The sequence below is a fragment of the Kogia breviceps genome, chromosome 15 (assembly GCF_026419965.1).
Source record: "Kogia breviceps isolate mKogBre1 chromosome 15, mKogBre1 haplotype 1, whole genome shotgun sequence".
Classification (NCBI taxonomy): Eukaryota; Metazoa; Chordata; class Mammalia; order Artiodactyla; family Physeteridae; genus Kogia; species Kogia breviceps.
Genome location: NC_081324.1, coordinates 50,348,348 through 50,362,550, shown reverse-complemented (window position 1 = coordinate 50,362,550; position 14,203 = coordinate 50,348,348). Strand labels below are relative to the sequence as shown.

General features: G+C 40.4%; 1 protein-coding gene and 1 long non-coding RNA gene across 7 annotated transcripts in view; one reads left to right on the top strand and one right to left on the bottom strand.

Annotated features, from left to right (window-relative positions):
• TTC39C (tetratricopeptide repeat domain 39C) overlaps window positions 1-14,203 on the top strand; it is a 111,866-nt gene that overhangs the window by 51,494 nt on the left and 46,169 nt on the right. For 4 of the 6 annotated variants that reach the window (XM_059040923.2, XM_059040924.2, XM_067015206.1 and 1 more), the window contains exons 4-6: window positions 1,118-1,232; window positions 10,289-10,643; window positions 12,467-12,635. In XM_059040923.2, the coding sequence (XP_058896906.1) occupies window positions 1,118-1,232; window positions 10,289-10,643; window positions 12,467-12,635 (639 nt within the window). Of the gene's footprint in view, window positions 1-1,117; window positions 1,233-8,965; window positions 9,068-10,014; window positions 10,166-10,288; window positions 10,644-12,466; window positions 12,636-14,203 lie in introns of those variants that run through there. The other 2 variants (XM_067015207.1, XM_067015208.1) reach the window with 2 other exon arrangements.
• On the bottom strand, window positions 5,905-14,073 carry LOC131742738 (uncharacterized). Its single transcript, XR_009331529.2, has 4 exons — window positions 13,837-14,073; window positions 12,444-13,356; window positions 6,973-7,038; window positions 5,905-6,395 (listed from the first exon to the last, which is right to left on the bottom strand). It is a non-coding gene; the product is annotated as an uncharacterized lncRNA (long non-coding RNA).

Here is a 14,203-nt window from a genome sequence, read left to right as displayed (position 1 = left end):
CAGCGTTCCCTCATTAGACTGTAAGCTAATTTACATGCCTGTGCTCGGTATCTAGTACCAGGCCCAGCACATATATTAATAATCAACATTTGTAATGGGTCCTTGCAATTTAAAAAGCATTCTCACATACAGTATCTCATTAGCCCTTCCAACAGCCTTGCAGAGTAGATGTTATTATAAGCAGAGAAAAACAGAAGCATCAATAGATTGACATTTGCTTAAGCAAACAGGGTAATGGGTGCTGGAACTAGATCAGGAACAATAGTGACCATGGTGAATTCTGCTAATCTAGAAAAAAGAGAAGCCAGCCATTTTGTCATGTATACTATGTATACTTTTGTCATATTTGGAAAAATCCTATCATTTCTTATATCACTGTGAAAGCATATGAAAACTAACCTATTTTGTTCAAGTTTAAGAATGCACTGTTCTATTTCAGAGCGAATTTTCTTTGTTTAGCATTCTTTACAATGAAAACCAAAATCTTATTAAAAAGTAGGTTTTTTGGTTTTACTTTTTCATATTTTATAGAGGTAATCACCTTTAGGGATTATGACTTAAATTTCAAGTTCAATTTGTGATTCATTCAAAGATAATTTTTAATTCCAGGGTGTTTTCTCCTTAACTAACATGTAATCAGTTTCCAACCCTCACACCTCGGTTGCATGCACCAAAGGAATGAACCCTAATACTATCAGTCCTTCCTGAAGGCAGATGGCTGCAAAGTGGCTTTTCAGGTTGTTTACCTGGGGCAATGTTTTGTACCTTCAGTGATTTTTAAATTTTGGATAAGTAAGAACTTACGTTTTCAAAAAGGTAAAACTCCGAAGTTGTGTGTGGGTTTTCATGTTTCCGGTGAACTCAGTTTCTGTAGTTTAGAGTATTTGTCTTTGAGTTACAAGCCTCTTATCAATGTATTGTTAACAAAACAAAGCTGCACTTAATGGGTGAGGATAGAACTACCAGGTTCAGAGTGTAAATTTGGTCTTGGATTTCAGCAACTGCTGTTTCACACTCCCTGCGTGAAATTATTTTGCACTATAAAGTAATAGCTGTTTGGAAGGAATATTGTTCTTGAGTGTGATTTATCGGTGTGTACTTTCTTCCCAACAAACAGGTTGATGTCCGAAAATCCACCCCTTCTATGGTTGATCGGCTTCAGAGGCAGATAATCATAGCTGACTGTCAAGTTTACTTGGCTGTGCTCTCATTTGTAAAGCAAGAATTGTCAGGTATGCTGAAGCATTGTTTTTAATGGCTTTTGCTATTCAGTGGACACAATTTATAATACCTTTAATTAATTAATTAATTAAGAACGCCTCGTATTTCAGCCTTTGAAAACATGTGGCATCTCTTTGGGGCGTGATTCTGATTTGAGAAATTGAGAAATTGAAACCACAAGTGCTTAATGTGTGTTTAGTAGAGAAGTTTTAGTTCCAAAATCTGTTTTGTCCTCTTGTATCCAGATAGTCTGTCATACTTAGAGATATTACCAGTGCCTTAGACAGATTGATAGATTGATGGGTTTTTTTTTTCTTTGTGGGAATCAAGTTGTGATAATAACCCTTTAAAGTGAAATATAACCAGTTTAAGTTACTCAGAAAATTGTCATTGAAGGCCTGAGTGCGTACTAAAGACTTCCTAACATACTTGAATGACCTACATTTTAACAACCCTTAATGAGGAATATAAACTGATTTCTTACTTAGTTTGCCCAAGACAGATGTTTTCCAGGATTTTGTAGCTTTAATATCTTGAGTGGCATAGACTGGAATTGAGGCTCTCAGAGCTCTCTGTAAGATTAACTTTGACACTCACTAATTCTTCCTTTTATGTGGTTTTATGTCTCTGATGCTGATGGCAGAAACCTGCCTCTTTGGTAGATAGGATTTACTTGAAAGAGTGAAAATTCAAAAAGGAAATTGACTAAAATTCACAATGAGAAAAGCATTTTCTTCCAAGCCTATGATGGAAAAGTGTATGTTGCTGCTAAGTCATAACATACACTTTTCTTTCTGGATTACCGGCAGCCAATTTTCCTGTCCCTTTTCTTTCTTTCTTGTCTCTCTCTGTCTCCATCTCATACTTGAGGTTTCTTCTCTTTGGCTCAAGTCAGAAGTAGAATTAACTTTTATTGTAACCTCCAAAATGTGGGCTTCCTAGTAATTATCTTCTTTTAAAATGTGCTTTATGGTTGTATTGTGGCCTTTTCCTTTTGATCCAATTTTTTTTTCTCTTTAAGTCTCATCTCAGAACTCTCCCAATAACTATCTTACTTATATGGTTGAGAGCTCAAAGCTCATGTGAATCTTCGATAACACAGTGATGTAAGATCCCCCGTTTGGAGTGCCACACTCACATATACGTAAAAGAGTAGCGGGAAGAGCTGGACCTCTTTGGTCAAGACAGGAACTCAAGACAGGTGTTTTCTGTGATCGTGGACTACTTTTTCCTGAGGCTCAAGGACTTTTCTAAGGACCTAATTTTAGCCATTAAGAAAATATCTGTTGAGAGAAAAGGATAAATCAAATGTAGTAAAGTGTTTGGGGAATCAGGGTAAAGGATATCAGGGAAACTTTCTATTAACCTGTCCTTCACATGTTCATTCATGGGTCCATTCAACAAATAATGATAGAGCACATACAATGCTAAGCACTGTGTTCCATGAGCAAGTCCAGGCCATGGTCCCTGCTCTCATGAAATTCAGAATCATCAGTTAGTACTATTTATTTTTAAAATTACTCTGACTGTAAAATTACTAAATATTGCTTTAGAAAATTTGGAAAATATAAAATAGTGAAAAAGCAAGTCATTTCTAATCTCACTACTTGGAGAAAATCACTCTTTATTGCAAATGTTCTGTTTTTATCTTTCTCTTTCTTTAAAAAATTGAATCTGTGGTGTTTTGTATCCTACTTTTCCCTTTTAGATTATAATTCACATATTTTTCCTATAGCTCAGAGTTTCAAAATATAATTTTAAAAGCATTAGTTTATCATGTGAATGTGCCATAATTTATTTAACCAATTTCTCTTGGACAGTCCCATGTTCTTTGTTTTTTGTTGTTGTTTTAGAGAAGCTGAACTTAATTTTATATTTTACCCATAAACTGTATTTCCTTCACAAATTATCTTCGTGACCTTTTCCTATTCTCCTAAAAAGTTGATATTAATCAGCTATTTAATCCTGTTTATCATAGATTTTTTTTGTGTTTTGTTTTCTTTATTAATTTTTATTGGAGTATAGTTGCTTTACATATCATAGATTTTTAACAGCACTCTTGGTTCTTCCTGATGCCATATAATTTATTGAATGTAATATTGATAGTGAAAGGAAATTGACAGACATGAAAACCTCAGGTTCTAATAAACACATGTAGTGGTCATTTGCCTTATGAATAGCTCAATATTTGTCTCAAACAAACAGACATGACTAAAAATGTGCTTTGTTTGCCTTTCAGAAACCCTCTAGGTTATAAAACTATGAAAAATGTACTCTTTGTTGGGATCCGTTTCTTAAACTTTGTTGATGGATAATTGTTTTGGAACAACCCCTCCTTGGAGATGTTTGTTGTAGGTGGTCTTCCCCCACCCCTTGATCAGGTGGCCCAGAAGTGGGTGTGGGTACACACTCACCTGAGCTCCAGGTAGGAGTGAGTCTGTGTGAATTTGTTAGTGCTTCCAACTTTCGAAAGAGCTCCTGTACTTTGTCTCATTTGAATTTCTTTATAGTGAATTACCCCATTCTCTCTCTCTATTTTCCTATACTATTTTTAAAAAAATTTATTTATTACTTATTTATTTTATTTATTTTTGGCTGCGTTGGGTCTTAGTTGTGGCACACGGGATCTTTCACTGTGGCGCTTGGGCTCTTCATTGTGATGTGTGGGCTTCTCTCTAGTTGTGGCGTGCGGTTTTTTGTTCCTCTTCTCTTCTCTAGTTGTGTGCAGGCTCCAGGGTGGGTGGGCTCAGTAGTTGTGGTGCGCGGGCTCTTGTCGAGGTGCACGAGCTCAGTAGTTGGGTCATGAGGGCTTAGTTGCCCTGCGGCATGTGGGATCTTAGTTCCCGGACCAGGGTTCGAACCCGTGTTCCCTGCATTGGAAGGCGGGTTCTTTACCTCTGGACCACCAGGGAAGTCCCTCCTATACTACTTTTTAATTTACTATATTATCTAAAGGTCTTTGTTGTTGTTGTTGTTGTTTGCAGTGAGCACATGTGAATTACTTTCGTAACAAAAAATATTTATTTTTAAACTGACTTGATGGCTTTTGGCACCTTGTTTGTATTTCCTATATTTCCTTTGGGCTTGAAGATCGGCCCCATGTCTTACTATTCTTGGCATAACATACGCTCAGTAAGTCTTCCTCAAATGAGATTGTTTTCCTTGTTTCACAGGTGAGGCCATTGAGGCTGGATCATGTGTTTGAGGTTGAACAGGTTTACACAGTGATGACAGAACCAGGACCTGAGCTGTGGGCTTCTCATTTCATATCTGAATTCCTAGCATTCACAGTTTCCCCTTCACCTTCATTTGGTCACATGAACCACCAGCCTCCCAATGGCCCAGAAATCCGAGGTTCTCGGGGCCTTGTCCCGCAGCCCCCGTGCACACGTGCGCCTTCTGTCCTATGGAATGAGCCCCCGGGAGAGTAGAACAGCCTCCTCTTGGGCCAGATGCTTCTCCAGGCCCAGATGCTTCTCCAGGCCACATTCTCTATGATGCCCCTGGAGCGCTCTTTCTAAACCTTGTTACACCTGTGCTTCAGACACTTAGCTGTTCTGCAACATCGCCTACAAGGAATAGTGCAGATTCCTTCCTCGGATGGCGTGGAAGAACCTGCCCCCTACCTCGCCGCCACCGCCTCTATCTCGGCAGGTCTGATTGCAGGTCTCTGAGGCCCTGCCGCCTTGGGCCTTGGTGTGCGCTGCCCTCTCAGTTTGGAACCCCTTTTGTCTTTCTCTTGTGCCTCCCCAGGTGCAGCCTGGGTCTACTACCTTCATGTTCTCCTTCCTCACTGACTTCATCATATGGCCTCTGTTACTCTGCTTGGACCCTGTCCATAGCCAGTTAGAGCAGTCGTCATACAACTAACTGTACACATCTGTATTTACATGCCTGCCCATAGTAACAGATGGAAAACTTCTTGAGGGCAAGGACTGTGTGTCTACCTTCTGTCTTTTTTTTTTCCTCCACATTTATTGAGCATTTACTATGTGTCAGATTCTGGAAGGTGATAGATGCTAATGGTCTAGAGATGAATGAGATGTAGCTCTTGCCCTGAGGGTACTGACAGTTTAGTGGGGGAGGAAGAGGACTAAATTCTCATTCAGGGTGCTACTTTCACCACTAGACATTAGACATGTAAGTTAGTTGGAGAGGTTGCACAAGGAATGAGCAATTCCTAAGCTCTGCTGGGAAGGTCAAGGATCCCTGATCCTGAACCTGAGCAGGGTTATAGAGAATGGAAGTCCGTTGTCTTCTCTGTGTCCCTGGCACCTGATATGCTGCCTTTGCCTAACACATGGTGGGTATATAAATGTGAATTAAAGAGAGGGATGGAGGAAGAGTGATGTCATTCAGGAATGAGATGCATGATACTGAGCCCTAGGAAACCCCAAGAATAGTTGGGATTGGAGAAGTGAGTCTATCAGAAGTCTGTTGCCTGAGGGTAAAGGTAATAATGAGGAGGTGGGCTGACTAGTGAAAACTAAATCATCTTTTTTTTTTTCTCCCGAAGTCTGTTATGTGGGTCACAAGGAAGCCAAGGCTGAACTTCCCTTCCATTATAGGACTAACCAGCCTCATCCAGGACAAGCAAACAGACAGAATGCTATGGTAGGGCCTCTCACCAGACACAATCCCTGCTAAAGAAAAAAAAAAAGAATTACAACATTTATTCCAGGATCCATTTAGTGTAACTTGATATTTTAATTTTCCTGACAACTCTTGCCCTTTCTAGGGGAGGACTCCCACCCCCGTTATGGGGACAGGATTTCCCATCTCTCCTGCATCTCTGGCTGGTTGAGGCTGCCCCTGACAGGGGAGGGCAGACGGTCTGTGGTTTTCTGCTCTCTGTGCATTCCTCCGGGGACGCAGTCATGGTGGTTGAAAGTTTTATGTCTGATGTTTCAGAGGAGCCTATGAAAGCCTGTGCAGATTGAGGGGCCCTGTGTTCAACTGTTTTCTCCGCTTGTTGGGCAGAGGCTGCTCCTGGCCACGTTGCTGGGCATCAGCTGACTAAGCGTCCCTCTCACTGGGGCCGCGGTGCTGTGGGCCTGGAGCGCAGCTTCTCCACGCGGTCCTCACACAGCCTCTGTTCTTCCCGTCGAAGTCTGGCTGCGCTCAGATGTTTCGGTCACCGCATTTGGGACATGGAGTAGGGTGAGTCCTGGGACCTGTTTCAGTGCAGAGTTGAACTTAAAAAATGGTAAGAACAAAATCTGTTTCTCTCTAGGTCCTTTGTACACATCTCAGTTTCTAATCTTCGATTAGTCAAAACTTTGAGTTCTATTTACCCGGCTCAAGTTCAGGGCTTTAAAGCTTCTTACTGTAGACGTGAACATGTGCTTTTAAAATACGTGTTAACATCTAAGCTCTTATCTTAGGCAAGAAATTAAAGATGTTGAATTAGTTTCATTTTTATTCTGTAAAAATGGATTTTTACCATGTTGGTTTTCTTTTCCTTTTGTTAACTGTGTTCAAAACAGTCGACATTAATGGATTTTTACGTTTGCTTCCATTGCTGCCATTCTTTTCTGGAACTCTTCACCTGAGATCTGGATTACTACAGCTTGTTTCCCTAACACTAGTCCCTTTAACTCCAATTTTAGGGAGGCCCTGCTCCTCCCGAGCAGGTGTCCTTGCCTTAGCTGGATGCCACTGGGTGCATCATCCTTGCACCGATCCTTGGCCCAGCCTGTCCCCTGATTCACCTGCCTCTGAACAGCTTTCCATCTGCCCCTTCATACTTACACTCCTGTTGCTGTCCCCTGGAATGCTGCATTTCCCTAAGTGCGTCCTCAATAAAGTGACAGTAGCCTGGAAAATACAGGATAAAATGGAGTGAATTTTTTCCCTTAAATTTCCAGTTAAGCTTGGAGACAGGAGGGAGTAAAGTTTTCTACTGAAATCCTGCAATACTTCTTTTGCATTTTAAAGTTTATGTATGTGCTTATTACATAGAAAACAATGGACTGTCAAAAAGGAAGTAAAGAAAGGGCAGTTCACTCATAATCTCAACATTGTTTTCGTTTTTCTATGTATGACCCAGTGGACAATATAAATAAACATATGCATATATAGTCTTATGTTACACACATTTTTTTCACTTTTATTTTCTAATTTTATTGGGCATTTGGAGGGCTGAGATTTATGTCTTATCGTTCATTTGTGTCCCTCAGGTGCCAAGCACAGTCCTAGGCACGTGATAGGAACTTAGTAGCTCACTGACATTTTTAGGGTTTTGCAGTTTTACTTTTCCTCTTTTTATTTCATTTTTTATCTGTAGCCAATTATTCTTTCTTTTCAATTAGATTCAATTGCTTTTGTGTTCTCAGGACTATATATTTTAGTTTCCTTTTTCTTGGTCTTTTTCTGTTTTTCTATTCAATCTTTGGCTTTTTTGGATCCTAAGTGAGAGTCACCTTTCTTGTCTGTGGGTGTATTGGATTAACCCAAACACTTTGCTAGCATACAAAGAAGTGTCAAGGCTTTCTCAAACCTCTCTTTTTCCCACAATACTTCCATTTAGGAGGGGGAAAGTCACTGAGCCTCTTAAAGGCAGGATCTATGTCTTATTTCTCCTAGATTCTTTATTATTAAGGATTATTTATTATTAAGGATTATTTCTCCTTGATTCTCCTAGAACAGTGCCTAAAAGTAATATTAGCACAGTAAATATTTTTAAATTGAACTGAATAAAAATAAATTGTTTCAGATATGTATTACTTTTATAACAATAAATTATACAAATAGTACCGCCCCCCCCCCTCCAGCAAAGCTTTTGTAGAGTGGTTTATTTTACTTCTTTATCCTGTCATATAGCAATCTTTTCAGTGCACTTAGACTACAGGACATTCATCACCCAGAACTTGTGGGATGGTTGTGTTTTGAATTGTGATCCCATAGGAGATATGGTCATCGTTTGCCAGTAAATTGATACTTTAATTAAGATAGTAGCTTGAGTTAATGGATCAGGGGTCCCCAAGACCAGTGATTAGGAGGACTCAGAAGATAGTCATACTCATGGCTATGATTTGTTGCAGTGAAAGGATACAAAGCAAAATTAGAAAAGGGAAAAGGCACAGGGATGAAGACCAGAAAAAGTCAGGCCCAAGCTTCCCGGGGTCCTCTCCCAGAAGAGCCACATAGGATGCACGTGATTCTCCTGGCAGTGAATTATAACGACACCTGTGAAATGTAACCAACTGGGGAAGCTGGTTAGTGACTCAGCATCCGTAGTTTTTACTGGGGACACCCCTGCCTGGTGCATACCCAAACTTCCAGAAGGAAAGCAGGCGTCCACATAAAGCATTGTTCATGCACACTGTAGGCACAGTGAGCCCCTCTTACCGTTTCTGGGAATGATGGGATCCCTCCCAAATCCAAGTTCCCAGATACCAGCCAAGGGCCAACCTTGTAAACAGGCCTTTCAAAGGAGAGCAATAGGCCTGCTATGTTAATTCTTTTCTGCACATGCCATATAATCTTAGATCACTTTCAATTCAGGATTGGACTTTTATAAATCAGATTTTATGTTATATATTTTATGTCATTCAAAAATAAATTTAAAAACTTCTTTCCCTGCTGTTCTAAAGGGCCTAGAAGCCTGGTACACAGTTCATGTTGTCTTCTGTTGTGCTTTGAGGTCAGAGTATCGGTACCATATTGGTAACGGTGCCAAGTGGACAAGCTCTCCTCTATAGTTACTAGAGAACTGTTTTACAGAAAACTCCCTGTGGAGGACCTTTCCCCCAGATATGTGGTGGCGATGCACTCAGACAAGCACAGATCTATCGACGCCCCCTTTCCCTTCCTCATCAGAAGGGAAAGATGTTCGCAGGAGAGGGTAAGGCAGGACTCAGACCTGAGAGGGGCCCGTGGGGCGTGGAGCAGGGTAAATCCCAGGTTTATCTCTACCTTTGCCTTTGTGGCACACATCCTCGAGGTGGCTATGTTAAGAAAATTGGCCTAACGGGAAATAAAGGAAGTGGCTTTAAAAACAAGATTTTTTTTTTTTTTTTTTTTTGTGGTACATGGGCCTCTCACTGTTGTGGCCTCTCCCGTTGTGGAGCACAGGCTCCGGACACGCAGGCTCAGTGGCGCAGTGGTTGAGAGTCCGCCTGCCGATGCAGGGGACACGGGTTCGCGCCCCGGTCCGGGAAGATCCCACATGCCGCGGAGCGGCTGGGCCCGTGAGCCATGGCCGCTGAGCCTGAGCGTCCGGAGCCTGTGCTCCCCAACGGGAGAGGCCACAACAGTGAGAGGCCCACGTACCGCCAAAAAAAAAAAAGAAAAAAGAAAAAAGATTTTCACCCTGTGGTGTGAATAGCTTCTGCTTTGCCACCCTCCTTCACTGGAGCTCTCTAGGCTGGGCAGTGGGGGAGCTCCATTGTCATAAACCAGATAAAGCCCAGCCTAGCTAGGTGTGGTTAAGCCACTAATAGACATTGAATAGAGATGCATTGGGGATTCTTTGCATTTTGGCATTTAACGCTAATGACTTTTTTGTTAATAAACTGGCCATTTGTTCACCGATAAATATTGTTTTGTTTTGCTTGTTTTATTTTTTGGCAAGTCTCGGTGCTTGGGTCTAAATTTAGCAGCAAATTTAGATTTAGAAGTTGCTCTTGAGGAGGGATGAAACACAAGGTACGCAAACTTAAGAATTTTATCCGGAAAGTGCCATAGTTCAGGTAGTTCAGGGTTGTGGTAGAGGGTTTCACAGAATACGTGGGAAAAAAATCAGATTCAAATGATGCTTGCATTCATTCATTCATTCATTCAGCAGATATTAGATGCTATGTCCTCACCTCAGCGTGAGGGACTCGATACAATGAACAAAATAATACATGGCTCTTGCCAAGTGGTCATCCAGACTAGTAAAGGGAAACAGACAACAAATAAGGAATTTAAGCCATATGAAGAACAGAAGGTTTCATGATGGGTAATAATTTTTATTGTTTTTTAAAATTTTGTTGTTTCAGGTCATTCTTCAATATCTTTATTAATGTGGGAGAATTATTTTGAATACTTATTTTTTCGTGCTTTTCTCCCCTTCTCTTTATAGCATATATAAAAGGTGGGTGGATCCTTAGGAAAGCCTGGAAGATTTACAATAAATGCTATTTGGACATCAATGCCCTCCAGGAGCTGTATCAGAAGAAGCTAACGGAAGAGCCCTTGACTTCTGACGCTGCAAATGATAATCACATTGTGGCTGAAGGGGTGTCTGAGGAGTCTCTAAACAGACTGAAAGGTGCTGTGAGCTTTGGATATGGCCTTTTTCACCTTTGCATATCCATGGTGCCCCCAAACCTGCTCAAAATCATCAACCTGCTGGGTTTTCCTGGAGACCGCCTACAGGGGCTTTCTTCACTGATGTATGCAAGCGAAAGTAAGGACATGAAGGCCCCTTTAGCTACGTGAGTAGCTATATTGCAATGCTTTGGTAGATAATATAGTGTTGAAAGTAAGTGAACGACAATCAAAACCTTTATAGGAAACTTCAGGTAAAATGCTTGGTTGGTTGACATGCTGCCATGCCTTTCTGTCTTTTAGTGCAATGCCAAGGACCATGTTTTTGGTGGTGTTTATAAGTTGACTTTAGAGACCAGAGCACTGTTCTTAAGTCTCATGAGGCCTGTATTTTATTTTATTTTTATTTATTCACTTATTTATTTTTGTGGAAAGTCTCCCTTGACCATTTTTTCTTTTCTTTTTAAATTTTTAAATGTATTTTTTTGTTGAGTCCTGTATTTTAAACATGCAGAATGATCATGATTTATAAACAGTTTTTGTGACCCTGACCAGTCGCTGAGATTGATAATCCTGATTTTTGGACTTAAGGGGATATACATTACATAAGACTCTACTGTGATTCTGAAGTTTCTATTCTTATACCCTCATGTTGGGTAATTTTCCTTGATGATTCTGGTTGGTCCATTGGTCTCTTATATGTGGCTTGGATAGTTTGTGGTGTTCAACTAAATTGGGTTATTGTTGTTCAGACTAAACTTAAATGATAATTATTTAAACCAAAAAGTGTGAAGAAGCCATTATAACCATCCAGAGCAAGGATTCACCCATTTCCTCATAAGTTAAAATTGATGTGATTTTTTTTCAATCTGGTAAATATCTACTACCATTTGCAGTTAGAATAATTTTTATCAAATACTGGATGTCCTTTGACATTACACCACTTATCAGAATTTTTCCAAAGATTTTGGTATCACAGAGAACCTTAGTGTGCTGTATTTCTGCTTATGTCAGTATTGAGGAATTTGGATGTTAACTCTTAATCAGCTGGTAGCTATTAAAAAGGTCATTTATTTCTTATTGCAAAAATATTCATGCCTCCACAAACTCATTACACAATGGTCCTTTATTAATTTGACTTAACAGATTTGTAACTTGTGATAATTTGTCTTTTTTAATAATGTTTTCTGAGAAAGGAATGAATTCCATTAATAATAATGTAAATTAGTCTGATCTCCAGAAGAGGATCAAATTTATGCACATGCTGGAAGCATACATTTACATGAAAATATTGTGTTGGTTAAACATTTTTGTCTGTTTGTTAAAGCTGATCCCAGGGAATCTATTTTGTTTACTTAGTTTAACGTGGCTTTTTTTTTTTTTTGAAAGGGACACTTTTGAAGTGGGAGAATTTTAAGTAACTTATTTGTTTGGTTTTCAAATTGAACAGCCTCAGTGGCTAGAGAAAGGGCCCTTCACCCGGTCCTTTCACAATTTTGCCTGTGGTTCCTATATTTAAATTGAGTCTGAGGCTTACACTCTAACTTTTGTGAACACTAGCGAAAACACTTTCCTTTTGTAAAAAGTAATGCAAAGAGTAATTTTAAGGGGATAGTAAATTCACGGTAACCAATTACTGTTTCTAATTTACACGTTGATGAGTAAGATGTAGAATTCAGAGATGTACATAAATGATACCGTCAGCAATCCATCTAGAAGCCTCAGAAGAGCTACTTGCTTCTGTCACCTTACTCTCTTATCCCATGGGAGTATGCTGATTTATATGTTGTGCTCTAAAGTTGTGGCTTTCCAATTACTGATAAAACTAAGATGGGGAGCGATACCGATTTTACTTCTTCAGAGACGGCCTAGTGAGCTTTTTGGAAGGAGTGTGTATTGGAGGAGCACACACTGGTTTTTTTTTTTTAAGGAGTGGAAACACTTTAAGAAAAGTCATTGTCACTCACGGTTTCTCTCCCTCTTCCTTTAGATTAGCGCTGCTCTGGTATCATACTGTAGTCCGCCCGTTTTTTGCCCTGGATGGCAGTGATAACAAAGCAGGCCTGGACGAAGCGAAGGAAATTCTTCTCAAAAAAGAAGCTGCTTATCCAAATTCTTCCCTCTTTATGTTTTTCAAGGGACGCATACAACGATTAGAGGTACTGTGCCTTCCCCATCTTTTTAAAAACAAAGCCTTCTGTCGATGGAGTCTACAATTCTCACTTGGGTGGGGGGTAGTATCACAAGGAGCCCGAATGTCCTAGGGCCGAGTAACATCTTGTTTTCGTGCCTTGCATTGCATCACTGCTGTGGGAGCCTCTTCCAGGAACCCCGGGTGTTAGTCAGTTACCTTCTGTTCTGCAGCTGTGGGTGAAGCAGGGCTGGGGTCCCTTGAAACGAGATGCTGCACCCTGAGCTGAAGGCACAGGAGCCCTTGGGAGCATCTTAGTTAAAGAACACAAGATACGTTGTTTTTCCATCTCTGGAATTACTAATAATCTGTTTCCAAATGTTCATCCTGGCTGACGGTTGATTTATACACAAGTTATTGCTCGAAATGTCAAGGACAGCAAAGGCTTTGAAATAGTAGTAGCTGGTATTACTTTTTCATGCATGTGTCTAGGTCCTGTGCCAGAGGTTTCACACACACCATCCCATTTGATCCTCAGAACAAGCCTGTGACAGAGATAGAAAATCATCCCCTGCATCTTACAGGAAAGATAAACAGGGATCTTAGCGGGCTTCACGTGACCTCTGAGGTCACCCAGCAAGTGAGGCCAGGCTGTCTCATTCCAGAAACACAATATGTCTTGGCCTTTGAGGGGGTTCTGCTTCTCTTTGCATTTCCTTTTTTGTCTGCTTGCCTGAGGGCATGACGATCTGAAGAAAAATGAAAATTTTATAAGAAATTAATAATGAATATGAAAGAAGGTGACTGGTATGAGGTCTACCACCCACAGACTCACCAGTAGCTAGTAGTGCAGCAATGTGAGGTTTAATAACCTCTGCCCTCAGTTAACCAGGCATTCTCAGCACCAAAAAATCCCACAAGTGCTTTGGAAGATTTTTGCCTAGGAATGCTTTCATGAGCACAGAGGTGATGTGTTCACTAATTTTTTGTTGGCAGTGGAGAATATATTACTTCCCCAATAATTTCTTTCCTTCATGAAGTGCCTTCTTAAATCCGAGGGCTCCTTACCTTTATTTATGGAAATTGCATTTAAAAGATTATACTAATGGTTTACAACTGAAACACAACACAGAAAGCTCTCCAGGATCTGACTTATTTAAACCCATGTCCAAGTCAATTTTCTTCCCATTACTTTGAGACTGTTTTTCTTTGCATTCAGGCTCACGTACCTTCAGTGACATTGCTCTTTTTTTCTCTTGCTCTCTTAAAAATGTAGATCAATCTCCTGTGCAATCCAGTCTGCTGTTAGTGTGTTTTTCTTTCAAGCTCAGGGTTACGGTCCTACATGTAGGGAAGCATGTTCAAGCTGTTCAGGTTTCTCTGCTCCCTTGGGTTTGTGCAGGAGGAAATAACCCTGTAAGAGGAAAATTTTAATTGGCTCAGCCTTCTCACTTCAGTGACCTTTTCTGAAATGAAAGTTGGGTGCGGGGTAAATGCTTTCTTAGATGTGTCATGCCTTTCCTTTAAGAAACTGACATTCTGAATAACTCTGAACTCGAGGATACTAGGTTTAGTGTTCAAAGGAGGTTTGCCTAG